Source organism: Saccostrea cucullata, unplaced genomic scaffold (assembly GCF_032062105.1).
Source record: "Saccostrea cucullata isolate Sc308-1 unplaced genomic scaffold, CSIRO_AGI_Scuc_v1 ctg85, whole genome shotgun sequence".
NCBI lineage: Eukaryota > Metazoa > Mollusca > Bivalvia > Ostreida > Ostreidae > Saccostrea > Saccostrea cuccullata.
In genome coordinates this window covers 188,331-215,994 of record NW_026929712.1, presented here as the reverse complement: position 1 = coordinate 215,994, position 27,664 = coordinate 188,331, and the positions used below count along the sequence as shown (strand labels likewise).

General features: G+C 32.4%; 1 protein-coding gene across 1 annotated transcript; it reads right to left on the bottom strand.

The window, feature by feature from the left end:
• Positions 1-26: 26 nt before the first annotated feature.
• LOC134281982 (cAMP-dependent protein kinase catalytic subunit PRKX-like) lies at positions 27-27,664 on the bottom strand. The gene is made up of 8 exons (XM_062764423.1): positions 27,306-27,664; positions 15,716-15,884; positions 13,316-13,579; positions 6,695-6,814; positions 5,413-5,508; positions 3,690-3,747; positions 2,913-2,990; positions 27-1,461 (listed from the first exon to the last, which is right to left on the bottom strand). Exons 1-8 carry the CDS (start codon positions 27,421-27,423, stop codon positions 1,336-1,338), a joined length of 1,029 nt encoding a protein of 342 aa, XP_062620407.1. The 5' UTR covers positions 27,424-27,664; the 3' UTR covers positions 27-1,335.

Genomic DNA, 27,664 nt, shown 5'->3' with positions numbered 1-27,664 from the left:
AAAAATAATAATAACTTTGCTTCATCTTCTTAGCGAAATAATTTTGATAAATAAATAATAATTTTAAAAAACTTTCAAATCATGACAAGAAAACACAATTTGTTCTGTTTTTAAAGATGTAAATGAAAAATTATGAAGCATTGCAGAGAATAATTTATGGATTTTACTACATAAACAGCTCAGAATAAATAGAAACAAAATGCACATAACTTTATAATTTTAAATATATATATTTAAATGTATCCTATTTATACTTCTCTGACAATAAAATATCTTATTTTTCAAAAGTTCAAATCATGAAAATTCTTATGAAAAGACCTGGCTAGGATTTTCTTTTTTCAAAAGATAAAATAAAAGTCAGAAACTATTCCACTGATAAGCCTATGTTTCAGGGTTTAAAAGAGTTAAGGGTAATCCACAAACACTGTATTTCAACATGTAAACATGTTGTGAGAAAATCTTCACACAGATGAATTTCATTTTCCTGGGGGGTTGTAAAATATTCCTCGAATTTGGCACATTCTTTTAAGACCTACTAGGTAAAAATTCTAAGTAAATCTATACTTACAACTATATGTACCAGTAAATGTATAAGAATTAGAAATGCACATGTAAGGCCAAATTCTTGCCCCAGTCTTTGTTTAAAAATTTCATAAAAACAAATGAAAATGTATATTAGGGTACACTCATTTTGTTTTAAAAGAGCATATTTAAGAATCAGTAAGTGTCTTTATCAAAATACTTCATTCTTTTTTGCTTTATTAAATTAACTCATTAGAAGTAGAATTTAATTTTCTTAGTTTAAATTGAAAACACACTGATGAGAAGCCTGTGGTATTTATCTCTATTTAAATGTGTATTTATAACTCTTAAAATTAATCTTTGGGGCAAAAATATATTTTCAGAAATTGCAGAAGTATACAACAAAAAAATTCTTATATTAAAGCTATAAATGTACATTATCTCAAACTCTTGAGCTACTTTTCATCAACCAGTAACATTTATAATACATCTATTAACACACAATTATAAAACCTTAACACACACATAATATATTATGTCCAGCAATATCCTTTTTCAGTTTTAACTTTCCCTGTGCATAATCTCATTATACTACTTCTACAAGTATACTTTTACTTTCCTCTTCTACATGTGGAGGCTCACAACTTCAATACATCAATTTTTTCCCTCCTTTCTAAAAGAATATTTCACTTTGGAGGCACCACTCAACATATGCGCTGCTGACATGGACTTTAAACAAAGTTACATGACTTTTTATCCCTGGCATTTTAACTTGAAAGGAATCCTTTGAGTCAGAAATAAGCGACGGTATAATTAGAAGTCGGCAAAGTTCTCTAGATCAGCTGATGAAACAGGGGGTGCATCCTTCCATCCGTCCTCTGGGTACTCCTCAAAATTGTGGGTGTCCCCCGCATGGCTGACTTTAGGAACGATAGGGGGCTGTAAAAAGGATTGGAATATTGTTTCAAATTTTTTGTATGTTTAATATGTTAAAATGGAGAATAGAGATTTTGACCTCTAATAATTCAATTACAGTATAACACACTTTGTAATAAATTGATGCTTGTAGCAAAGTGATTTTTCATTCCCCTTGTCTTTAACTCAAATATAACAAATTAATCTTATAACAAAGCAACATTGTCCATCTCAGGCACATTTGTTTTAAGCGAGTGTTTTATTGTACTGTATTGTCTTTAATAAGGATCAAAATTTTCTAGAAATAACTTTTTTTTACCATTGCCCCAAAACAAAAACAGCACATTATATTTATCCCTATTTTTGAACCCAAATACCTGGTGTTTCAATAAATTATAGATGACACATTTAAAAATATCTGAGAATTCTTTTAAAAAATAATCAATAAAATAAAATGAGAAGAAAAAGAGAGAATCGATTTTTTTTTCCACACATAGACAAAGCTGTTTATATAGATGGATTTTTTGAAAGCCTTTCTCCAATGTATTTTGTAAAACCAAAGTATTCAGTATTGATTGAAACTTGTATATATCAACACATGATTAAGCACTTTATCCACAAAAGTGAGCTAACAAGAGAACCATCATTAACTGTCTATTGAATCTCACCCTATACCTAAAAAAATGAGGGGGTTCCAGAAACAAAATCAATTTCATCACATCTAATTTCTCTTTGATCTATATTATACAGATTTATTGCATGGAATACTACACACTCTTAATGAAAAAAGTAACACTGCACAATTTTGATTAAATTTCATCATGCAAAGACTACCAAAAATATTTTTATTGTGGACTGTGGATTTATAGTACAGTTGAAATACAGTTTCTCAAAACACAGATATCTTGAATATCATGGATATGTCGAATCCATTTTGAAGTCCCAACTACTTATTCCTTAAGTATTTTACCCTGGATATCTCAAAATCTCAGTTATCTTGAAGTTTTTTCTTGGCCCCTTCAAATTCAAGATAATGAGGTTTGACTCTTCTTGTATTTCATCATCGGAATCTTTTATTTGATACAAATAAATCATCCTTTAAATTTTTATCCTTCTTTAGTTTTCAGTGATGCAAAAACAATTCATAAGCACTACTACCAAAACTGTCCTAAATTGTCTCATCCTAGCTAATGCTAATTTTAACCTAAATCTGAAGCAGCTTTAACCTAAATCTGAAGCAGCTAGGTGCTACTACAGTTTGACTTCCTCATTTCAAACTTTCATATATTTCAAATACCGTAGGTATGTCAAATTCAGATGGAAGACAATTTAATTTTTTCTTTTACTTTTTTTATAACCAGTATTTAAGACTTTGAGATATCTTGAATTTTGAGAGTCTTCATGACTGTTCTTGTTTTGTTCTCTGTCACGGTTTGATTTATTTTCAAAAACATTTTGTGTCAATGAAATCTTACATTTAATTTCAGTAGAGCTACATCCTCCCAGATGACACCCTTAAACCATTTGTGCTTCTTCACATCCTCTGTACCATTCTGTAAAATAAAAGGAACAAATAACAAAAACTTACCATAAATCTATTGCACTGAATTGAAAAAAAATTAAAAATTCATGAAAAAAGTGCAATGCCATTCTTTTCATTATTCTCATTAAAATTACTAAAGTTATATAAATATTGAAAATAAATCTTCTTCTATGCACAAGACGAATTTGGAGCCAAATGATGTACTTCTCAAATTATTTTGTGTAATGTACTTTTTAGAAAAGTGCAACAATCCTTGATATTATAAATAATAAAACATCTGATAAAACCCATCTATATCAAAAAAAGAATTTCTTCGGAAATTGTTATAATCAGTCGGTTTTTTCCGTGTTTCATCATTGCTTTTCATTCAATTTACCTATTTCTCAAATACACACTTCAAACATCTGTCTTTCATCACTTTGCTAATTACTGCAACTGCAGAAAGTGGTTTCCAATTGCTTTCCACTTTAAGAAATTATCAAGATATAAATATTTAATTTGAAATGCAGTCTGCATGTGCATAATTATCTTTTTTCACTGAAATTATGAAATTCTGTGTCCTTGTAGCATTCAAAGTGATGATTCTTTTTTTAGAATTTAAGAGGACTCTTGTCTCCATATATACCTTACTTGAAAGACAGTTCATCATGAATATGCCCTTTAATGACCCCCGAAGCATTGACTGATTTTCAAAACAAGGTGTGCATACCTTCATATTCCCCAGTCTCCTAGTTCTGTCCTGCACCAATAATTTCTTTATCAGATCCCTGCAGAAAAAAAGATCAAAACCTCATCATATACAACTAGTGTATCAGACCATAGAGATCTTGTATTTATAGATGTTCTGTGTTGAATTGTTACGAAGCTGCCATATTATAGAGAGGCAGGGCATTTATTTAACAATAAAAAGATCTAAAGGCTGTCAAGATCATGATTGGCATTTATATATTCATTTTGATCAGTAAAAATAAAAATGTCATAAATGAACAGACATACATTACATCGAATTAACAGAAATTCTACTTAATTTACATATTTTGGGCCTTTATACAAATTAATAATTAAACTAATGTGCCAATAATTGAGTCTTATGTAACTTCATATTATTTAAATTTAGTTTGCCCCAAACTATAGGTTAAGACTTTAATTTGTTTGTGCGAGAAATATTATGACGCGAAAAATTAGGCATTAGAGGATTATCCAAGTATAAGACCGAGTTTGTAATCACAGTGTAAAGCACATTCAGTACAAACTTTATATTTTACAAGTTTCCCTAAGAACGCAGATTACCGGCACACAAATGTTATTTACGGGATTGGGTGCCTGCCAATTTGTTTGCACCTCTTTCAGGTGGGGATTATCGTCTGAGACAACTCGTAGACAGAGAGGAGCAACGATTAAGTCCATTAACGATGCTCATAATTAGTGATAAATCATTTAACTGTATTCCCCCCTGTCTCCCCATACACCTCAACTTGTGCAGGGAATTAGCAAGATTAGGAACAGACTTTAGATAGAGCAAAGGCTTTAATCCCACAGTGGCTTAAATTTTCTTGTTTATTTTAATACTTTTAATGTTGAATTTTCTGTGTTATTGTTGAAATACATCAAGGGTGTATAATTTAATTTTACTATTTTTGTGTGGAATCAGGTCACCTAAAAGCTGTTTTGAATTAACCTTCTTATTAATGTTGATACCTTTGGCTTCAATTCTAGATCTTCTTGACTATAAATTGTGTTTAGTTTATATTTTATTGCAATAATTTACTCTTAGCAATGAAAAACTCCAAGTAGATTTTACACTTTAGACCATGAGTATTATTAAAGCTATAGAGCTTGATTTATAATAATTAATATATAGCCCTACCTTCTATTTTAAAGTTAACAAGTAACTTTTTACATATGAAGATTTTAATGCATTAGAACAACTTTTTTTTTTATATATAATTATACTTAAATCTAGAGCAGTTAAAAAATATGTACCTTTAAAAAAATTATAAATACTTCTGCAATCATCATGGAAATTTTTTAAAAAAATTATCCTATTTAAAATTTTACACAAACTTCTAAAACAAAATCAAAACCATTTTTTTAAAATATGAAACAGTAAAAAAAAAGGCACTCATGCTTCCAAAAAAAAAATCCAATGAAAATAAATTTCAGCAGGTGCATATTCACACATATCAGTTGAAGGAAGAATTAATGATTTTATAATCTTTACAGAACCTTCAGATTTCAAGGCAAACCTGCATGGAGAAAGTCAAGCATGCTTTGATGAATTGTAACACAGTGCTGTCTTATTATACAAAACCTTTTGACATATTGACCAGATATTGGTTGTTCAACAGATCATCGTAGCTGCAACATTTATTTAGTTTTCTGTTTTTGTGTTGCTTTATTCCTTCATTGAACTAAAAGTATCACTGACTTACTTAGCCACTGGGTCTAAATGCTTTGGCCACTCCAAGCGTCCTTCAATGATTTTTTCATATATTCTAAAGGCATTGTCGTCAAACCAAGGAGGGTAGCTGAAACAAGAAAAAAAAATATTTCATCAGATTCATTAGCATCTTTATTTCAGATATATCTCAGGAGTTTAGCTTAATTATATGATTTCTGCAGATTGATTTAATTTGGAAGCCTTGGCCATGGATGGATTCTTTGAATGTATACACACTGTAAATATACAGTGTCAAACCCTGGTAAATCTCAAACTTGATGGACCCAAGAATAAAAAAAACCTTCAGATATCCAAGGATTCATGATAGTTACCAAGAACAAAATACATAAAGAATAAAATGTTTGGACTTCCAATCCATATTATTTGAGAAATCAGTGTTTGAGACACCAAGGTCAAATGTAAATTTATCCACTAATTTTCTTGTGCTTTCGGGCAGCTTTACAATGAAAGAATGAAATTGCATGGCAGAAATTAATCTTAACAGTCAAACCTCATTATCTCAAAGTTCACTGGACCAAGAAAAAAATGTTGAGATATCAAAAGACTTGAAATATTGATCTTAAATTGCAATAAGAAAATAATAGTGTGGTCTTTCAAATCACTTAAACATATATCCATGGCCTTCGAGATTACAGAGTTGGAGATACATGTACCAATGTTCAACTGTAACTTAAGCATTTATTTAGCTGTCTTGTGTTTTGGATGCCACCACCATTTCATAGATTAGAATACCAAAGAAGAACCAATGCACTTACCCCACCAACATTTCATAGGGACCACCAAATTTTAATCCACTTACCCCACAACATTTCATTGATGAGGATACCTAGGGACCACCAATCTACTAATATTTTCCTAACCAATATTTTATTGATGGGGAAACCCAAGGACTACCAGTCTATTTATGCTACCAACAATTCATAGATAAAAATACCTTAGAACCATCAATCCACTTACCCCACCAACATTTCAAAGGAAGAACCAATCCACCTACCCCACCAACATTTAATAGGAACCATCAATCCACCTACCCCACCAACATTTCATAGGAACCATCAATCCACCTACCCCACCAACATTTCATAGGAACCATCAATCCCCCTACCCCACAAATATTTCATAGGAACCATCAATCCACCTACCCCATAAATATTTCATAGGAACCATCAATCCACCTACCCCACCAACATTTCATAGGAACCATCAATCCACCTACCCCACCAACATTTCATAGGGACCACAAATCCACTTACCCCACCAACATTTCATAGATGAGGATACCCAGGGACCACCAGTCCACTGCCTTGTTGTGTCCTTTACTCTGGATAATTTCTGGAGCCAGATACTCAGGGGTACCACACAAGGTCCAAGTCCTGAAAGATATTCAGACATTTTTAAATATTGTCATGATATCAGAGAAAAATGTACCCAAAACTGACAAATGAAAAAATTAAATCAATGTAAGTAACACACATCGGGCTTAGAAGAGGCCCCACATCGCAAGCAATTGGCTAGGAAAAAACACAGATCAGATCAGAACTGAAAGTAAACTGGGGGGGGGGGGGGGGGTTCATCAACAAACTTGAATCTACACTACCTGAGGATGATTCCCTATAAATTTAACAAAGCCTGGCTTTGAAGTACTTTAAAAGAAGATTTTAAAAGTTTTCCCTATATGTTCCTATGTAAAACTTTGAATTTTGGCCCCACCCTACCCCAGGGTCATGATTTGAACAAACTTGCATCTACACTACCTAAGGATGATTCCACATGAGTTTAATCTTTCCTGGCCCAGTGGTACTTGAGAAGAGGATTTTTAAAGATTTTTTTCTATATATTATGTAAAACTTTGACCCATTTTGGCCCCACCACCCCCAGGGGTCATGATTTGAACAAACTTCTACACTACCTGAGGATGATCCTACATGAGTTTCATCTTTCCTGGCCCAATGGTTCTTGAGAAGAAGATTTTTAAAGATTTTTCCTATATATTCCTATGTAAAACTTTGATCCCATTTTGGACCACCCTACCCCCGGGGGTCATGATTTGAACAAACTTGCATCTACACTACCTAAGGATGATTCCAAATGAATTTCATCTTTCCTGGCCCAGTGGTTCTTGAGAAGAAGATTTTTAAAGATTTTTCCTATATTCCTATGTAAAACTTTGATCGGTCATTTTGGCCCCACCCTACCCCCAGGGTCATGATTTGAACAAACTTGAATCTACACCATCTAAGGCTGATTCCACATGAGTTTCATTTCCTGGCCCAGTGGTTCTTGAGAAGACGATTTTTAAAGATTTTTTCCTATATATTCCTATGTTAAACTTTGATCGACCATTTTGGCCCCGACCTACCAGCAGGGGTCATGACTTGAACAAACTTGAATCTACACTACCTGATGATGATTCCACATGAGTTTCATCTTTCCTGGCCCAGTGGTTCTTGAGAAGAAGATTTTTAAAGATTTTTCCTATATATTCCTATGTAAAACTTTGATCGGCCATTTTGGCCCCACCCTACCCCCAGGGGTCATGATTTGACAAACAAATCTACACTACCTAAGGATGATCCCACATGAGTTTCCCTGGCCCAGAGGTTCTTGAGAAGAAGATTTTAAATATTTTTCCTATATATTACTATGTAAAACTTTGATCGGCCATTTTTGCCCCAACCTACCCCCGGGGGTCATGATTTGAAAAGACTTGAATCTACACTACCTGAGGATGATTCCACATGACATCTATCCTGGCCCAAAAAATTTTTCAAAACTTTTTCCTATATATTCCTATGTAAAACCTTGATCGGCCATTTTGACACACATCCTACCCCCCCCCCCCCCCCCCGGGGTCTTAACAAACTTGAAAAAATATCCCATGAATTTCATCTTTCCTGGCCCAGTGGTTCTTGAGAAGAAGATTTTTAAAGATTTTTTTCTATATATTCCTATGTAAAACTTTGAAATTTTAAATTAATAATCTACACTACCTGAGGATGATTCCACATGAGTTTCATCTTTCCTGGCCCAGTGGTTCTTGAGAAGAAGATTTTTTAAAAATGCCATTAATTTTTCTCTAATTCATAATTATCTCCCCTTGGAAAAGGGCCTTTCATTTGAACAAACTTGAATCTCCTTTACCCAAGGCTATTTGTGCCAAGTTTGGTTGAAATTGGCCCAGTGGTTCTTGAGAAGAAGATGAAAATGTGAAAAGTTTACGACGACAACAACGACAACAACGCCAACAACGACAACGACAACGACAGACAACGGACAAATTTTGATCAGAAAAGCTCACTTGAGCCTTCGGCTCAGGTGAGCTAATAATAATTATACAAAGTAATTTATTGTACAAAATAAATTAATATTAATTCCTATTTTTAGCAATTCATTCACACTTTAATTTAGAACAATCTAAAAAAAAAACATATTTGATATGAATTGTATAGACTATAATTGATGCAAGATGGCTTCATTTTCTGTTAACAAGTTGCACTTCTACAAAAAATGCAGTTGAACAGCTCGTGGAGCCAACAATTGGATTGGACAGAACACATAATTGGTACCCTCTTTGATTAAGAAGGCACTGAACTACTTTTCGAGATACCGGGTCATTGTAACTATTAAAACTGATAATAACCAGGTCAATGAACCGCTTTCTGGTGTACTATACCATTTGTTAAGTCATTTATCAATCAGTCTAAGGGCTTTAAAGGAGTGAGACAATGGATATAGGAGAAGAGATTGTTTAATAATCATTTTTAACATTCAGCCACCCCCTCCAAGTTTTTTATTTTTCATGTGAAGATTAAAAAGAGATGTGTCCTTACGGACATTATGCCCTCTCTAAGACTCATTAGTAATACCAATATGAAAATGCATAAGTGCATTAAGTTTAGAGAAAATATCTCAATTACTTTCTCTAAAGCTGGGTTTCCCACATAGAATAAATAGTAATGTCATGATGCATGCACAGTTCAAAGGCACTCATCAAAATGTATCAGAATATGACATTTGATGAAAAATATCTGGATTTGTCTCTTTAAAACTGGGCAAGACAGAAATAGAAAAAAGTGAAGTCAAGATCAAAGGGAAGGCCAAGGTAAAAATGCTGAAGTTTGACTTTGAATAACCCTCATCAATATGATTAGCATAATATAAAGTTTGATTTAAAAAAAATATCTTGAATACATAGTTTCTTTGAAACTGAACTAAATAAATTGAAGAAAATTTAGGTCAAGGTCAACAATGGTCAGGATAAAAAATCTGATGCAGTTCAAAAGCTTTTTTTTCAAAATGTACGTATCAGCTTATGCGGTATGATAAAAATATCTGGTTTTGCCATTTAAAACTGAGCTAATTTAAAACATAAATAGAAGAGTGAAGTCAAGGTCAAAGAAAAGGTCAAGGACAAAAATGCTATGGTAGTTGTATAGCTCTCATCAATATGCATCAGCATATGACATTTGATAAAAATATATTGAATACTAATTTCTTTGAAACTAAGCTTAACACAGAGAATGACAGAAGGACAATTAAGACAAAAGGATGGAAAGAAGACAGTACATGTATTATCAGTATGCCCTTGCCATTATACATGTATTATGGCAGGGCGTAAATCTTTATAATTTGTTGGTGATGTGAGATTCAGGAGGGGAAAACATTAAAATGATCATTATAAGAAAACTTGAACAATTTTGTCTATAAATAAATAAGAAGAGCATAATCTTGCTTTATAACTCATTTTCTATATTTCAAAAATCTTAAGCTGATTTTGAATGTCTATCTGAAGAATCTTGGTTTTTGTGTGGTGGAATTTTAATTAGCAATTTGTCTGCATGTGTCAACAGGGGGATATATGATGAAGCATTAAGTGAAGCAGTGTTAGCAGAGCAGAGAGAGGGATTAGGAGAGATAACTAGATCAAAGCCAACTGACTCAGGGCTCTCCTCCTGTGTGTGTGGTATTCATACAATGTTACCCATGGTGTACATCTAAGGTATTAGCTGTATGCTATGTACTTTCCCATAGCATAAATCAAAGTTAGGTTGAAACTCTTCCCTGTTGTTTTGCAATTTTTTTTGCACAAGCTAGGCCAAAAATGAAAATTTATGACAAAAAAATTCTTACACAACGTACATGCATACGTGTACATCTTTCCATGGACAATGCATAATATTTATCAACAAAAATCTTAAAAGTTTGTGTCCGCATCAAAACATTGATACCCTTTGTTTACTTCCCTCGATCTTGTTTGTTCTAGATGACAAGCAATGTGTACATAGCATGACAGAACCTCAAACTACTGGAGGAGCTCTTCAATTTCCCCATGGATCTTCAGTATGCAAGAAATTCAATACCCCCATGCACCCACATTTTGCACATCAACTTTTGAGTCCTCTTTGTGATGATATCATTGCACTGATGAAATGTTTTGTGTCTAGTCCCACTTGTATGATAGTAACCCGCACGAGTGGCAAAAATTGTGACATTGTGCATTCAAGGCAGATACCGTCTCGGCTTTCAGTAAATAGGGTGCACATACTCAGAATAGATCATTGTGTTTTGTAAGGTATTGGACAATTTTCATTATTTATGAACCATTCACCAAAAAAACTTGAAACATATAAAACTCAATGACATTTATCAACAATTAATTTACAAACAAGAGAAAAAAAAACAGAATGCAACAAACGAAAAAGCCCTGAATTTCACACTGAGGCCTAGAAAAAAAATATGTTTGTTTCCGCTTTCCCGACCGACCCTAATTTATAGCTGACCCTAAAATTTTTTTTAATGCTTTTGTCCCATGAAGTGCAAGATTTCACCCAGGGAATTATAGTCTCATACTTTGCAAGCTTTTCATGACAGAAAGAAGTTTGAGTCACCTTTCTATTATAAGTTTGTCACAGAAATGCTTGAAAACACCATTTCTTTTGTCATTAATGTTACTTCTATACACGTTTTGATTAAAGAAGTAAAAAAAAAATTCAAAAAAAAAAAAATTTGCCTACCTACCTACCCTATATTTTATCAGCCTGAAAGCGGAAACAAACATATTTTTTTTCTAGGCCTGAACCTATAATTGTATTGCCAGTATTTTCAGTCCTGTACAATAATGAATTGCAATTTTTTTGGCTCATTGTGGTACATATGTACTGGTATTCATAATTCATAAACTATTATTACCTTGTGGCAAATGACCCTAATCTTAGACAAATTTTCGGCTATAATTATATCAATCTTTCCAAAAAGAAGTAAATTTTGCGTGGTCCAAGCATGTGTCAAAAACTTCACATTTGTCAGCAATCTAATTGTAGCTAAATTTAAACATATCAAATTAATCATGACCCTAAAGAAGCACAGGAATTATAGAACGATGACAATAGCTTTAAAGACATTCAATATGACAGACCCTTAAACAAAAGCATAAGAACATAGTTTAAATCTTTATCATGCCAAAAATCTCTCTTTAGACCCTGGAGTCTTCCAAGGGTGTATTTATCTCGGGGACCTGGGTTTTTGTGTTGGAGGTCAAACCAAACTTATTGGAACCAAAGAACTACTGAATATCTATAGAATATGTCAGTTCAGATTGATCTCAATAACTATTGACTCAGAACTCTGCCGTGAATGTCGTATGTATTTACAAGTTCTTGGGTTTACATTGCATTACAGTCTAGAATGAGTCTTCATTCAAGGTTATTCAATCATTGTTTGAATACGTGTTTAGGAAGATGTCATATTTATTTCCCAATGCTGATGTGTTATGTCTGTAAAGAAATGAAACTAGTACAGAGTACTAGCTTGATTTCTTATTTAAAATTTGCTCTGCTAGGATTTTTTATTTGAACAATACAACATAAATTCAACTATATATTTATAAGGTGTCAGAAATGAGTTGATATGGTTGAAATGCAATAAGACACAGCAACACTGCCTGCTCTTACTTGGTAACTTAATTACAAAACCTTTAAATATTTCATATTTTATCTAACAAAATCTGAGAGAATTTTCCTGTTCTTAAATAAGGATCTTTATTTTTCTGTTTCCACCCATGTTTGATAACCTGACATGATCTAAACAGGAAATTTTCCATATTCTGAGGATATAATAAACCAAAATACAAGGAAGCTAGACATTTTTTCTATCTTTATTTAGGAAAGAAAAAAACCTTCATGTTCTGAATACTACATATAATAAATTTAAAAAATGCATTTTCTGCATAATTCAATGTCCTGGTGAAAGTCTCATATGGCTTTTAAAAAATATTTTTTTATGCTACATTATTCTTCATTGGATACCAACATTCTTTAAAGACAGTCAAGCTCACAAGTCCACTGAAAGACTTGAAACAATACAAATTGGGAACAGTGCAAACACATCTACCTCTAAAACAATCAGATGTGGGATCGGGTGCCATCAAGGATTAAGTATCCCTTTTGCACAATACAATTTATGCTCCTGTCTTTATTATTTTCTCTTGTACATATTAAATATAATAATAAAATCTTCTCCAAACCAAAACGCCCATAGAACATGTAGAAGCTCCTGACAGGTTCTTCCTGATAAAAGTGGTTTCTGCAGTGCTTAGCCAATGAAATTGACTACCCCTATAAATCCCTGAGGTCTATGGACAAAATATATAGACAAAACCCACATCCTTTTAAAAAGAACAGGAAACAAAAGACATAAAATTATACAAAGACAGCCTCTAGTGAATATTGGTAGGTCCAAACCTCAGAAAATTAGTAAACTAGGCACTAAACAACTATCAACCATATCTGCTGCTAAATGTGCCACAAAAGTCATTGATATGGGATGATTTTAAGACTAACAACTAGCATCAAAAATCTGAAGTTCCATTAACTTACCTGTCTTCCAGTTTCTTGGCGAATCCAAAGTCAGTAATTTTGATATGTCCACTGCGGTCTAGAAGCAGATTTTCTGGCTTTAAGTCCCTATACACTATATGTTTGCTATGTAGATAGTCTAAGGCTGACACAATTTCACATGAATAAAAGTTTGCCATACTGTTTGTAAACCTGCCATGGTTTCTTAGATATGAAAAAAGTTCTCCTCCTGGTACATATTCCAGTAACATGTATAGAAATCTGTCATCATGATACGCCCATTGCCTGTAAAAAATGAAACACAGAGATTAAAGAGGTTCCATTGCATCAGTCTTATGTACAACTGTAAAGGCACTTTTTCACTGAAACACAGTTGAACATGATATTTTTTTTTTAATTATAAGATCATTTGTAAAGTTTGCTCTGTGTGTGTTTGAGGGGGGGGGGGGGTATACAGGATAAAATTTGATGCTTTGACATGATTGATGCAAAAAAGATCCTAAGATATGTACAGCATTACTTTATAGTGATACATCTTGTATTTGTTAAGTACACAGTACAGTGTATCTCTAATGATTTATGCCACAATCTTGACTGCAACCCTAGTGTCAACTGACATTTTTTTAATAGCCCTCCCTGAAATTTTAAAGATCCGATAGAATACTTTGTTATTATATGAATTCCCTCTAAGGGTAAACTAATCAAAATCACTTTTGACACCATAAATGGCAGAATTCAGTTTATGATCAATTAATAACTCATTACTTTGCACAATAATTTTCAATACAAAAATATGTCCTTGTTACAAGTTGGAATTTGTTATAAAAATGTCAAGCTATAAATGGTAGAAGGTAATAAATTCATAAAGAAACTTGAAATCTTCAAGAGCTAAAATAAACTTGATTTTCAAGGGCAACGTACTGCATTATACATCATAAAAATAATTTACTGCTCTATCACGAAACTGGCAGAAAACATATAAAATATATTCTCTTTATTCTTTTTATTAATTTCAAATAGCTTATAGGAAATCTACTTGATCTATCAAGAACACTTTGAAATTTGTTCCTGCAAATTTATTCCATGGACAAGAAAGTTTTTTTTACCCCAATCCCTACTGTTATTATTGCTGTAAGCAATTATGTCAAAACATGCATTGAATCAAGTTGAATGATGTAACTCTACCACCTTGCAGATTTACGAACCTGTCTGCAGTTTGACCTTTTACCATCAAAGATTACGAAGATATATTTTCTGCTCTTACATACATAAAAACAAATAATGGCATATGAAATGTTACAAATTGGGTTTTTTAGGAGTAATGTAAAAATATATAGCATTCTTAGTATGCATTTAATCATGTTATCACACATTTTGAAATAACTATTAAATAACAATATCTTTCTCTTATATCAACGACGAGCAGATGTGAGGGTCCTTGAAAACCTATATGAGATCTGATAAAAGAGGAAATATATTGAAAACTCTGAAAAAGAATCAAGACACTGAAATGTAATATACTCTACACATGCTTTTTTCCACGGGGTCATATTTCTGAGGAATCACAAATTCTGTTCAATTAATCTTATAGGTATATAAAACTACATGAAGAAAATTTTCTTGGATTATCATTTTCTGACTCCTAAATGCACATTACATATACTTAGTGACTTATTTCCAGGGAAAGATGGTGATCATTTATGTATGCATGGTGATGTACATGTACATATATGCAATGCAAGTTAATCCTATGTAGAAAACAAGAATGTCTTCAGTATAAGAACTAATATTCTAACTTTTTTGTCTGGCCTTTTCAACTCATTAAGAGTTATCTATTTTCATCCCTTTTCTTTGAAAACTTTTTTTTTATTTAAGAAGATGAAGAAATTTGTTTAAGAGAAGAAAAAAATATTTCTAAAAGTTCTTTGATGTTAGAAATCATGTTTCATAAAAAAAGAAGATTAAATACGTTTAATTAAACCATTTGATATTAACAAAAACAAAAATCACATTCAGTGAAAGCTGCTTCTGATAACTAAAGGAGTGTGTTTCAGATGTTCTAGAGAAACTTGGTTTATCTCCCTTATTCAAGGCTGCTCTTTGATTCACTGGGTCTATTAGATTAGTCATTTTCTTAAAAAGCAGCAGCTAAAACTTCAAACACCCCAAATACAGAAGAATAATCATTTTATCAAACAAAGAATAAATATTTTGACATTGCACTACACATGAAAAATATCGAAGAGCACAGAATCTATTGCCACAGTTAATACGGAACAAAATTAGAGTTACGATCTTTTCTTATCCCCTATCCGTGAAGTAATATCCCCCAATTCTGTTTATAAATAATTCACAAGAGAATGGCAAGAAGAAAAATATATATTTACACAGCAAACCTTCCACTGTATACAGTGTACTTACATATTAACAATGAAGGGACAAGACACTGCTGCCAGAATCTCTTTCTCATTCTTGACATGTTCTATCTGCTTCAGGCGAATCACCAGTGAGATCTGAAGGACTTTCAAGGCACAGTATTCTTTGGTTTCTTTATTTCGACATAGGACTACACGACCAAACGTACCGGTTCCTGAAAAAAAATATTTATATGTAAAAGTATTTCAATACCAATAAAGTATTTAATATTACCTTGATATTATTTGGAAATAATAAACATCAAAAAGTAAATACATGACATATGAATAGGTTATATTCATTAAATTAGGAATTATATATAGGTTAAACTAAATATATATCATATTGAATTTTAAAGATCTTATAGGTAATAGCTGGTGAATTTATATATACTTGACCTTGAACTATTATTAATTCAAAAACTTAATTGACCTTGAACTTTTACTGACTTAATATAAATTCAGAAACTCAATTAACCTTGAACTTTTACTTGAACAACAAGAGGCCCACGGGCCTTATAGGTCACCTGAGCATTATGCAACAACTTTCCAGTTATTGAATTTGATTCATGTTTTAAGCCAGATGCTATATGGCATTCACAATTTTGAAAGATGGCACCATTGATCATCATAACAATACACTTAGCAGTTGCTTAGCTTGGTTACTGAATATCCATACGCAGGGTAGGGAACAAAATTTCATTCCAACTAATCTGTAATATTCAGCAATAATCAGTAGTGCCCCTAACACTGTGACATAAACCCCTGACCCTAGGTCCACACATTGTACAAATTTTAAAATGGCACACTTAAAATTGCCTATCATAAAATAAATAAATGTTTTATAAATACAAAAGAGCAGATTTCAAATAATTAATTCATTTTCAGTATATAAGTAGAGCCCCCCCCCACCCCTGACCCTGGGGCCTTGAATTCACAATTCTGCAAGATTAGGGCCCTTGCTCATCATAACTATTTAGGTAGTTCATCTGCTTCATACCAAGAGAAAGAGAAGAAAATTTTCAAAGATTTAATGTATTTTCACTATATAATCAATAGAGCCCCGCCCTAACACCAGAACCCCTGACCCTGGGGCCATATAATTCATAATTTTAGAAGAGGCAGTTAGTTTATCTAATACCTAGGAGCAGAGATGAAGATTTTCAAAGAATTCATGTATTTTCACTATATAATCAATAGAGTCCCCCAACACCTGAACCCTTGACCCTAAATTATCATAAAATTCACAATTTTGGCTGAGGCACTCTTGCTCATCATAACTATGCACTGAATTAGTTTATTTAATACCTAGGAGCAGAGAAGAAGATTATCAAAGAATTCATGTATTTTCACTATATAATCAATAGAGCCCCCCTTCGTAGTCCGTTTCCGACACCAGAACCCTTGACCCAATGTTTATTACGCATATCACAAAATTCACAATTTTGGTAAAAGCACTTTGCTCATCATAACTATGCACTTAGTTAGTTTATTTAATACCAAGGGCCAGAGAAGAAGATTTTCAAAGAAATCATGTTTTTCATTATATATAATCAATAGAGCCCCATAAACCAGAATTTTGTACCCTGACCCTGGATGGCCATAAAATTCACAATTTTGATATGGCACTCTCGTGCACTCATTAACTATGCACTTAGTTGGTCTATTTAATACCCAGGAGCAGAGAAGAAGATTTTCAAAGAAATAATGCATTTTCACTATATATTTCTTATTTAGCCCCACCCTAGCACTAGAACCCCTGACCCCAGGGCCATGAATTTCACAATTGTGGTAGAGGACTCAATGCTGATTATAATCATGCAAACAGTTTGACTGCTTGATGTCTTGTTTTTGTATATATATAGAAGAAGATTTTTAAAGATTGGATTAATTTTAGTGATTTTGGCCCCACCCCTCAGGCCCCAGGGGGGCAGGGATCATGAAATTCAAAAATTTTGTTCCCCTTCACCCATAGATGCTTTGTGCCAAATTTGGTTGAAATTGGTTGAGTGGTTGCAGAGAAGAATAGCTAAAATGTTCAAATGTTAACACACGACGACGGACGAAAACAGATAGCAATAGGTCACCTGAGTTTACTCAGGTGACCTAATAAAATGCTTTCTTAATTTGGACTGGAATAAATGGTTGAAAGTATTGTGGAAAAAATACATAACCCTCAGCTAGGGCACATAAGCTAGTAATAAGAAATTTCTTTTTGTGATGGTTGCAACCATTTAATCCCATATTTCACACAGCAGGAAAAAAGAAATTTTATTGTTTAAATTTATGACTTTATGAACAGATGAAAGAGCCCACTGTTTAAGACATCTTTCATAAAAGTGGCCTTCAAAAAATGGTTCTAACTAGATTAGCATTAATGGGTTGATTAAAAGAAGTGGTTTTCCTAAGACATAAAAAAGGAAATATTCAGCAGATGAAAATATTAAACTTTTAGATCTATCTTGTTTTTCCCCCAGTTTCAAAATCATTTGCAAATTGTTAAAGCTTTCTGACAGGGAGAAAACACATATAATCCAATAAAATCACTAAGCCCCCTGCTCTCCGATAATAAATTTTATCTTTGAATCAAAATATTTTCACTAATGTTTGCAATTGCATGATCTATTGATGATAGATAAATAAACAAATTGCCACAAAAAGTAGGGTGCATAGATATTTAAAGTTACTAAGTACAAAGAAAAAGAAAACAACTTGTTTATGAGATTCGGCAAAGAGCAACATCTAATATAATCCAATTACTGCATTATCTCCAAATTGTATTATAGTACATAAATTCACAATAACAACATTGATGTACAAAGATGCATACCCCAAAACATTTTGACAGTAGCGCACATAGAATACTGTTGACTCAGAGAGGACTCATCACATTAATCTACTCATCCTATAGCAGGAAGAGGCAACACGCTTCAACAAAAATACACTGTAACAAATTAACAATTGAACTTTTAATATCTCAAACACTGATGTCTTGAAAACCAATGGATATGTCAAAATAATTTTTTAAGTCCTCACTCCTAACCCACGAATTCTTTTTAAAAGTATTTTACCCTGGATATTTTGAATCCTTGGATATCTTGAAGCTTTTCCTTGGTTCTATTGAGTTCAAGAGAATGAGGTTTGACTGTATTTTATTGATATTTAATCCTGTGTCTATATTAATTCACATACTAGCAAAAAATGCATTGACAGAATTTAGATAAAGAATACAAATGAAATAATTCATTTTCAACAAACTGCTAGATAAAAGATCATGCTCTGCAAGAGTTTGGACAAAAAGTATTTTGCCCTTGTATAAACTATAATTGAAGTCAACGTCATAATTATCATTTATGGTTGATTTGAAGTCCTGTTAATAGGTTAAGGAAAAACAAACACCTGATTTCAATACGACACCTACCCACTTAAGCGATATAGAGGGGAAAAAAATGTACCTCAAGATATATATATCAGTTAGCACCATCAGCAATATGACCAAAATTCACGTTATAATGGCATTATACTCTAACATGATGTACGAGGCCAAAGTCGTTACGAGATGAACGATATTTATAATGTCAAGTCGCAGAAACTAATGTCCTCCCTCCGCGAATCATGATGATGCCAATGATTCTTGTGCTTTGTCTCGAGATTTGCGTACTTATCTTAAAATAATTACATGTCTTAATGATTTATTACTTCTTCACCAATGCTGGTGTTACGGATGACAAAATGGGGAAATAAAAAAATTTTTAAAGGGGGAACTAATAAAGGTTTTATATACCCTAAGGCATTTTTTTTCTAACTAATATTAATATGTATAAGGAGTTTAACAAATATTTGAAACTGTTAATTTAAAGACCTTTTCAGGTTTAGATTTACAATTTTCAGGCTTAAATTTCATAAGGAGGTTTTTTTAAGCCTTTTAAATCATTTTTTGCTCTATTCATTTGGGCAATAAATTTTTTTTTACTTTTATATCTATACTGTACAAGAATATTTTTGATTTTCATGGGGCCAATTTCAAAGTACATGTATAACTTCCAAGTCTTAATTGTGGATAAAAGCAAAGTTAATTGTTATTGTGCACCAAAAAAGAAGGAAAAAATGGACCTTTGAGGTTGAAAAAGTGAAAAGGAAGAAAAAAAAAATGTACCAAGTACGGAAATTATTTTTTGGTCCATTTTTTTCCCTTGAGATTTAAAGAATTTCGCTCAATCCTTTCGAATGACAAGCAATCATTATACATCAATACGACAGACCCAAAACTACCCCTGGCCCATAGACAATCCGATATCTCCATATCCTTGAAACTTAAGGTGAACAACCTTCAATTAAATAGGGATTAAAATCCACCATTTGCTATCATTGGATCAAGAAGCGCAGGGTTAGCAAAACAGTTATACCTACTGATAATTTAATGTTCGAAAAACAGAAATCTATAATTATTCCGAAAAGGTCTGAAAGAGGCTTACATTAGCTTCCAGTCATATATCTCCCCCATGGAAAGATTTCGCAGATATTGATTGAGTATTCATTCAATTTTTTTTTAACAAATCGAGCTTTGTGAGTTTATGTCTGTTTGGAATCAATTAAGAATAAAAGAATCTTGTGATTCTGTATCGGTGTCATAAACAGAAAAATGAAATGATAGTGGTCGAGTTTAAAAGCGAGACTGTCTATGACGTCAAACCCCAGGGTACAGAGCTCCTGATATGCAGTGACAAAGCAATTTATTATTATAGATCATCTGAATGCTTCTCAAATTACTTAGATTAGCATTTAAATGGTATGGGGGAGTATAAAATGGTCATCTAAGCTACTCTACATTGAAGTAAATTGAACTTTAATATTAATAAATAATGTTTCATTATCAAGATGGGCTATTTAATTAATACACCCAGAGACTCAAATACCCATCCATTGGCAAAATATTTCTTAAATTAAAATTATTTTTAATTATCAATTTGTATTTTTATTGAACTTTAACATAATTAATTGCTTCTATGGCTTTATTGTGTTACCATGGAATTTTAAGAATTTTGTTTGTTGCTTAAGGTAGTCCGATCCTCAGGTTTATAAAATTAGCAGTTAAGTAATCAAAAATACTCATAAAACTATCTCTGTATTCACAAAGTTATGTAATTTTATCCACAGTATTTCTTTAAAGTTAAACATTAAAGTTGATCATATTATATAGAGAAAATTGTCAAATCTCTAATATTTTTGCAGAAAAAGCGAATTGAAATATCAGCAATGCATTTTCTAATTGCAAATTGATCAACATATATATTTTAGGCTAAAAAACCATAGGTATCCAGGCATTCCGAGAAATTGTCATGATTTTAATACTTATTTGATATTTTTTTCTTCTATTTCCGTCATGTATTCTATAATACATAGTGTAAAAGGCTTTTGCTATCATTGCAAAACACCATAAATCACTTTTCATTTCATATCATATTATAAAGCATTGGTATATAAGGCTGGATTCAAGAAAATCTTTTTTTCCATGGCAACAAACTGTATTTTTTGTTTTCCTTTTATAGGGTACAAATGTCAACTTTTATAAGACCTTTTTTAGTAACCATGACTTCATCGAAAGAAAAACCGATGCACTATCTTATAAAGTGTAAATAAATATGAAAATTGTTGCATGAAAAAATTTCATTTTCAAGCCTCATTTTGATGCATTTCAAATTAAATGTTAATTTTTGGAGTTATCCTTCCTGGCTGAGGATCAGATATCCTTAACAGCCCATTAAAAATATTCATTCATGTTGGGACACCACCAAAGCACAAAGCTGCTAATTTAGATGTCCTTGGCACTCCTTGTGTGTCAAGTTATATTGAAATACAAACAAAAAATGGATGCATTTTAAATGAATTTCACAGTATATATTTTTTTTAGTAACCATGCATTTCGTTGCAATTGACGCAAATAATAAATTTCTAGAATATCAAGAAATTGTAAACCAAATTCTACCCTTCTGAAACCATCCTATATTATTCTATACAAATATTTTTCACTTCAAATTCCATTTATGTGCAACTTTGAATAAAAAATTAAAAACTATGCTGTGAAACTTATTCATTTTGTTCATTAAAACATGACCCAAGTTGCTATTATCAAAACTTTTGGCAAAAGTTTGTTTGTATCATCTATCCTTAAGGACAGTGGGCTTTCAGGGAACATTTTACAAACAGTTAAAGTTGTATGGGTTTATAATGTCCTTTAATTTTAATGTACATGTATCTCAAAATGTGAATAACGAATGAATGTACACATGTACAGTGTTACAGTATCTTAATTTGTAAAATACTGCCTCAATGACTTCCCCTTCATTTTCCTGTATTTTGATTAAAGCATTGATTGGGACAATAAATATATAGTATTGCTAATCAGTCTACATTATATTCCTTTGAGGAAGCCAATACAGTTTACTGTGCTTACACATATTGTATTGCTAAATCAATGCGACATTGTATTCCGTACTGATGAAGCCCAATATAATATAGTTTAATGTCCTTATACCGCCATAAAGTTAGCTGTCAATATAATATATCTGCCAGTATAAAAGCCATATTGACTAATACTGCATACTCATCAGTGTACTTAGATACTAATTATAGGTACTACATGACTATATAAAAAGTACCTGTCATTAGTATGGGTATTTAGGTATGTAAGCCAGGAAATGTGCTAAAATATTGCTTTTATCATTAGTGTGACCATTCTCAAATTAGAAAGCATTCTTGTGCGTAAAAATAGATTTCTCATAAATACCGAATAATAAATACCATCTGTCTATGTTGAAAGAAATGCGAATGTATTCAAACATAGCAATACTTGTATGTACTTAACCCCGGTGAGGTAGGTACTATGATGTAGTTTTTGCGATATTTGACGTCAGACCATTACATATAATTTCACTATATGTTCTGGTACATTAATGTACAAAAAGTTTATTGCAAGACAGCTGCAGCTTTCATTCTCTCTGAGAACAATTAAGAATTAATAGGTATCTACAACTAGTAGATGATAAATTCTACTTATATTAGCATGTACATTTTTCTAGTCTCATTTTAGGGAAGTTTTTTAGAAAAAATATTAAACAATTAAGATTGAATAGGCATCTACAATGATAGATAATAAATTCTACTTCATAAATAAGCAAGTACCAGGTACATTTTTTCAAAATCTAATTTTAAGGAAGTTATTTTAGAAAAAAATATTATCGATAAAGGTGTGTAGTTCTAAATAAAGGTGTGTACTGGTACTTCTTGAATACATTCGCATTTCTTTCATCATTCACATTTTTTTCTTTCAAAGTCCTACATTCCTTATGATATTATGACAGTGATCAGCTTGAACAAGAGGAGATGAAGAGATTTTTTTCTTTTCTTTTTTTTTTTCCGTACTTTTTTTAAAATTTACAATAGCTATCTATGACCCAATATAAAAGACTCAGTGCAATATTGAGAATTGTACAGAATCAGCTCATGGTCATGGAGTTCATTGCATTGAAATTATAAAGGTGTGAAAACGAGCTAGGTTGCCTCATAGGGAGACGGATTATGTGAATTAAGGACTTTTGTTTGACACTTTAAAGTTAAAGAATATTATTTTAATCCATAACAGTAATAACTATTTAAATCCCTTAATCACCAGGAATAAATTAATACTGAAAACAGACGAAAAACAAGACAAATTCATAATATTAGATATCAATTGATCTCAATTGAAAAGTACATCTGAATCAGCCAACCAAGTAATAAAATCCCACTTGTATAACCTTTGGGTAAAACTTGGTCATTTTATACTTGCATAACTATTGATAAATTAAATAACTACTTATAATCAGTTTATATTATGTTTATGAAATAAAAAATTGAGTGGCGATATGTAACATTACACATTAAAATTCACTTAATTAAAAATTCAGCTAAATGCTTGTTTTTTTTTTTCCTTCTTATAATATCTTCCTCCTACATGTGTGATGACTGTGATCTTTCCAAACCTTTTTTTTTTTTTTTGAAAATCTATCAAAAATTAATCTGCACAATATATGAGGAGTCAGGCCCTGCTGCTGCGATTTTCTATGACCTTTGTGACCTTTGCTCCGTCTGCTCATGATGATGACCTCGGACGGATTATGAAAGTGTAGATATAAATGGAAGCTGAACATCACCGGGATGAGCTTAGTGTCTTGTTTTCTGGCAAAACATTACTAAAATTAGCCCTCGGTGAGGAGTTAGGGGGTACAGGCAGTGCTGGTAGTGACCCCTGCAGCAGGATGACTCATACTCGGCTAAATAAAAACTCATCTGTGTATATATATACCGGCAGGCGTCTATATTTTAGCTCATGACTGACTTTCATCTATTTTTTTTTTTGTGAGTTTACAACTCTTCTGCTTTTTTTCTTTGTGATCTTTTTTGCATTGATCTTTTATTTAGCATTTTTAGATGTTGAAAACAACAAAAAACATATGTACATGATATACTAACATATATATGTGAGGCATAAATGTCTATATTATGCAACATCAGCATTTGCTGTTTCAAGTGAATTCTATATAAGTACCACCTCCCCCACCCAAACCCTCAGACATACACACACCCTCCACCACCCTTTTTTGAAAAAAATAAAAGGGAAAAGACTTTAAATATGTTTATTCTGGAATTGGCCCTATATAGCAGAAGACCACAGAAGACAATGTATGTGGCACCCTGTACCAATAGCCAGGGTAATATTAATTACCACATGATTGTACTCAATAAACAGCCCCATGCAACATCTGAGAGACAGAGAGGACAAGTAAGTAATATACTCCATAAGGACAAAATATGTGACTTCATCGTCACATTTTTTGTATAAATAAGGGCTGTGCATGATCCAGGGACTGGGGAACTTTCCCTCCCACAGTGGCATAATCTGGTTATTTTTGCACATACCCCCCCCCATCCATTAGGGGAGGATGTCCTATCGCTTCTGTTTTGCAAATGACCTCTTCTACTTCAATTCTTATGGGCAACCCCTAAATATCAAAAAGTGAAACTTCTCCACGATATCTACATGTATTCTACCTGTTTACTTGTATACCCATTTCATTTGTCTTTTTTGCAAATAAAAGCACCCTTCACCAGTCAGATTGACAAACACTTGAGATGGCCTCATAAAGCTGTGGTATGTAAGTGCTTGTCAAGGGGTACCCTTCCTCTAACCCCCATCTCACCCCCTCCTCCTTTTCTCATTTTTCTTATCTCTTCTTCTAGCTTTTTTCTCTATATCTACATTATCTCTCTCACTTTAATCCACCACTCCCCCCCCTTCTTCCTCTTCATATTCATCTCCCTCCAACTTTCCCCCTCAAGTCCCATGTTCCAAACACCTTTGAGTAAGATTGTAGGTTTGTCCCCTTTTTACATTCAAGGTTAACTGCTATGTACATGACAGAGTTCATTCTCCTGTGCATATTGAAGGTGCTGGAAGCTGGAATTGATGCAACCAGGAGTGTTTCAGATGACAGGACCTGTATTTGAGGACAGCTAGGACCTTCATCACTATGATCCTCACAGAATAGAATAGCAATTTAGTCAAATGTTAATCTCTTTAGGAATATTAATTTTAATTGATGGTATGGATTATATCACAATAATGACATTGAAAGATTGCTTTTTAGAAAAAGGTTTTAAAGGTCCCGGGGTCTATATTGGGGGGGTTGTCCTCAGGCATGATCTAAGAAAATTCTGCATGTGACGTACCTAAGAAGTTTTTTTTTATATTACCGGGTAATCACTACAACAACCTCTGGTAACAAGGATACATTAACAGTCTAATTTTATGTTTTGAACATAAACATTTACTTCTTTAAAGATAAATACCACTGAAGGATTGATTACTTTTATAAAAATATAAATGTATTTATGATTTAAACCTGTATTCTGTAAGTTAGTAGTTCTGCCTGCAGGGTTATCAGGTGTTTTTACTTGTTTACCACAATTGCTAAATGTGTCAATCTTCAAACTGAAAGGTGTGACAAAGTTCCCATTTAATGACTTCTAAACTTAATATATTTGATAGCATACTCCAAAACACTATTAAATTGTTTGATCTAGATATAGGATTGGGCGCATGATACATGAAAAGTCAATTTTTGTTACCTGAAAAAAATGTTATAAACATGAAAAAAATAACTTGGTTAAGGTGTGCACATGACATTAGAACATAAAGCTGTTAAAATAAGTATGTATATTTAGCTCAATAGAACTTCTTTTATGTAAATCTACATTATAATAATAATATATTTAATAGAAAATTTAGCTAGCATTCAAAGTCAAGTGGGTCACTGGAAATAACACGTAAATTTTTTGTATAAATATTTTCGCTTTTTGAAGTCCTAGAGTGTTAGAAATTCTTCTTACAAATGGTGAGAATTTCAAACAAATATTTAGTCAAGGTACTTAATCGTAAATATCGGATAAAGGCCTATTGCATGTCATTATTTAAAGTACTCCATTGTTAAACACTAGCTATGTATTTGGACAAAAGACGCTTGGTCAAATAGAACTTCGGTCATTGTTTAGTATAAATACACAGTGTAGTTTTGATTATGTCAAAAGAAGCTATTGGCAGTAGGGTGATTTTTTTTAAACTTGAATTTGATCTCGAAACTGTCATATCTAGACCATACTGGATCTTGGATCAATTAGATTGTTGCAATATAGCCAAAAAAAAAAAAAATTGCAATATCTTTGCCTAATGAATCATCGCCTTTTAATATCCATATATAATTCTTAACAATTATATATAAAGTACTGTTTATTAAACGCTCTCCCCCATTCTAACCCCCACACAAAAATGTGCATATTAAAAATGATACAAGTGTACTCATAAATAAGGGGGGAGGGGAGGTATTGCTTAATGCCTCTAGACTGTCTTATACATTAATACAAGGAATAAAATAGAAAACAGCTGCTTTTATACAGGTGTCTAGACAAAAGCACTATAATCAATACAACAAAGAGATTTATTTTCAAGGTTAAATTGTATTATTGTTATCTGTGTGTGTGTGTTTTTCTTTTAATATCAGAAGTGAACATTATTTTGGTGTATGTGTTACACATATGGTGTAAAACTTTTACCTAAATTGGTTTTGTTTTAACTGGTTTTGGGTTTTTCTCAAGTTTCAGCTTGCACCCTATATTTAGTAACTAATTAAGGTATTGATCACCACTAATTATGTGGGTGTAGGGAATTAAATATCAAACTCTTAGTCATCTAGCATTTTAAATTTCAAATTTAAAACTTCTCTTTAAAATAAAACAAATCTAACTTTTCCCAGAAGTTATGAGAATAATATGAAACCTATCTATAAATTGTCTAAACAAGCATGTTTTCATAACTTTTAGTTTTAGTTACAAGTTATGTTCCATGAATATCCTTCTGAGTTAAACAAAATTCTAGATGCACAATATTTAATATAAGCACATTATTTTCATAAAAGTTGCAGAAACAAAACTTGGATCCGCCTACACACACCACAAACACAGAACCATGATTACTAAGCTGCAGAGGGGAAATCTGGACTTACCCACGGTACTGAGTAGATCGTAATTGTTAATATTAGGGGTAGGTTTGTCCCCATCAGTCACATCCTTTTTAGAAGCAGAGGACCTGAGGCGTACTTTTGAAACTTTAGCAGACGCCATTTCTCTCACAATAAATCCTGTTCTGAAGTTGACAATTCCTAAAATATATGTATCCAAGTCCAGTCAAAATCAAACTTTGCTTTTTCCATTAGAGATCAAAAGCTAGTCAAATTTTACACTTCATAAAGAATTCTTTAACACGATTGACTGTAATGGACAACCCAGCGATAATTCCATAATCTCAGTCATTCGATCTCTTTTACGAAAACAGCACCCAGTCCGAACACCAACACACACGTAA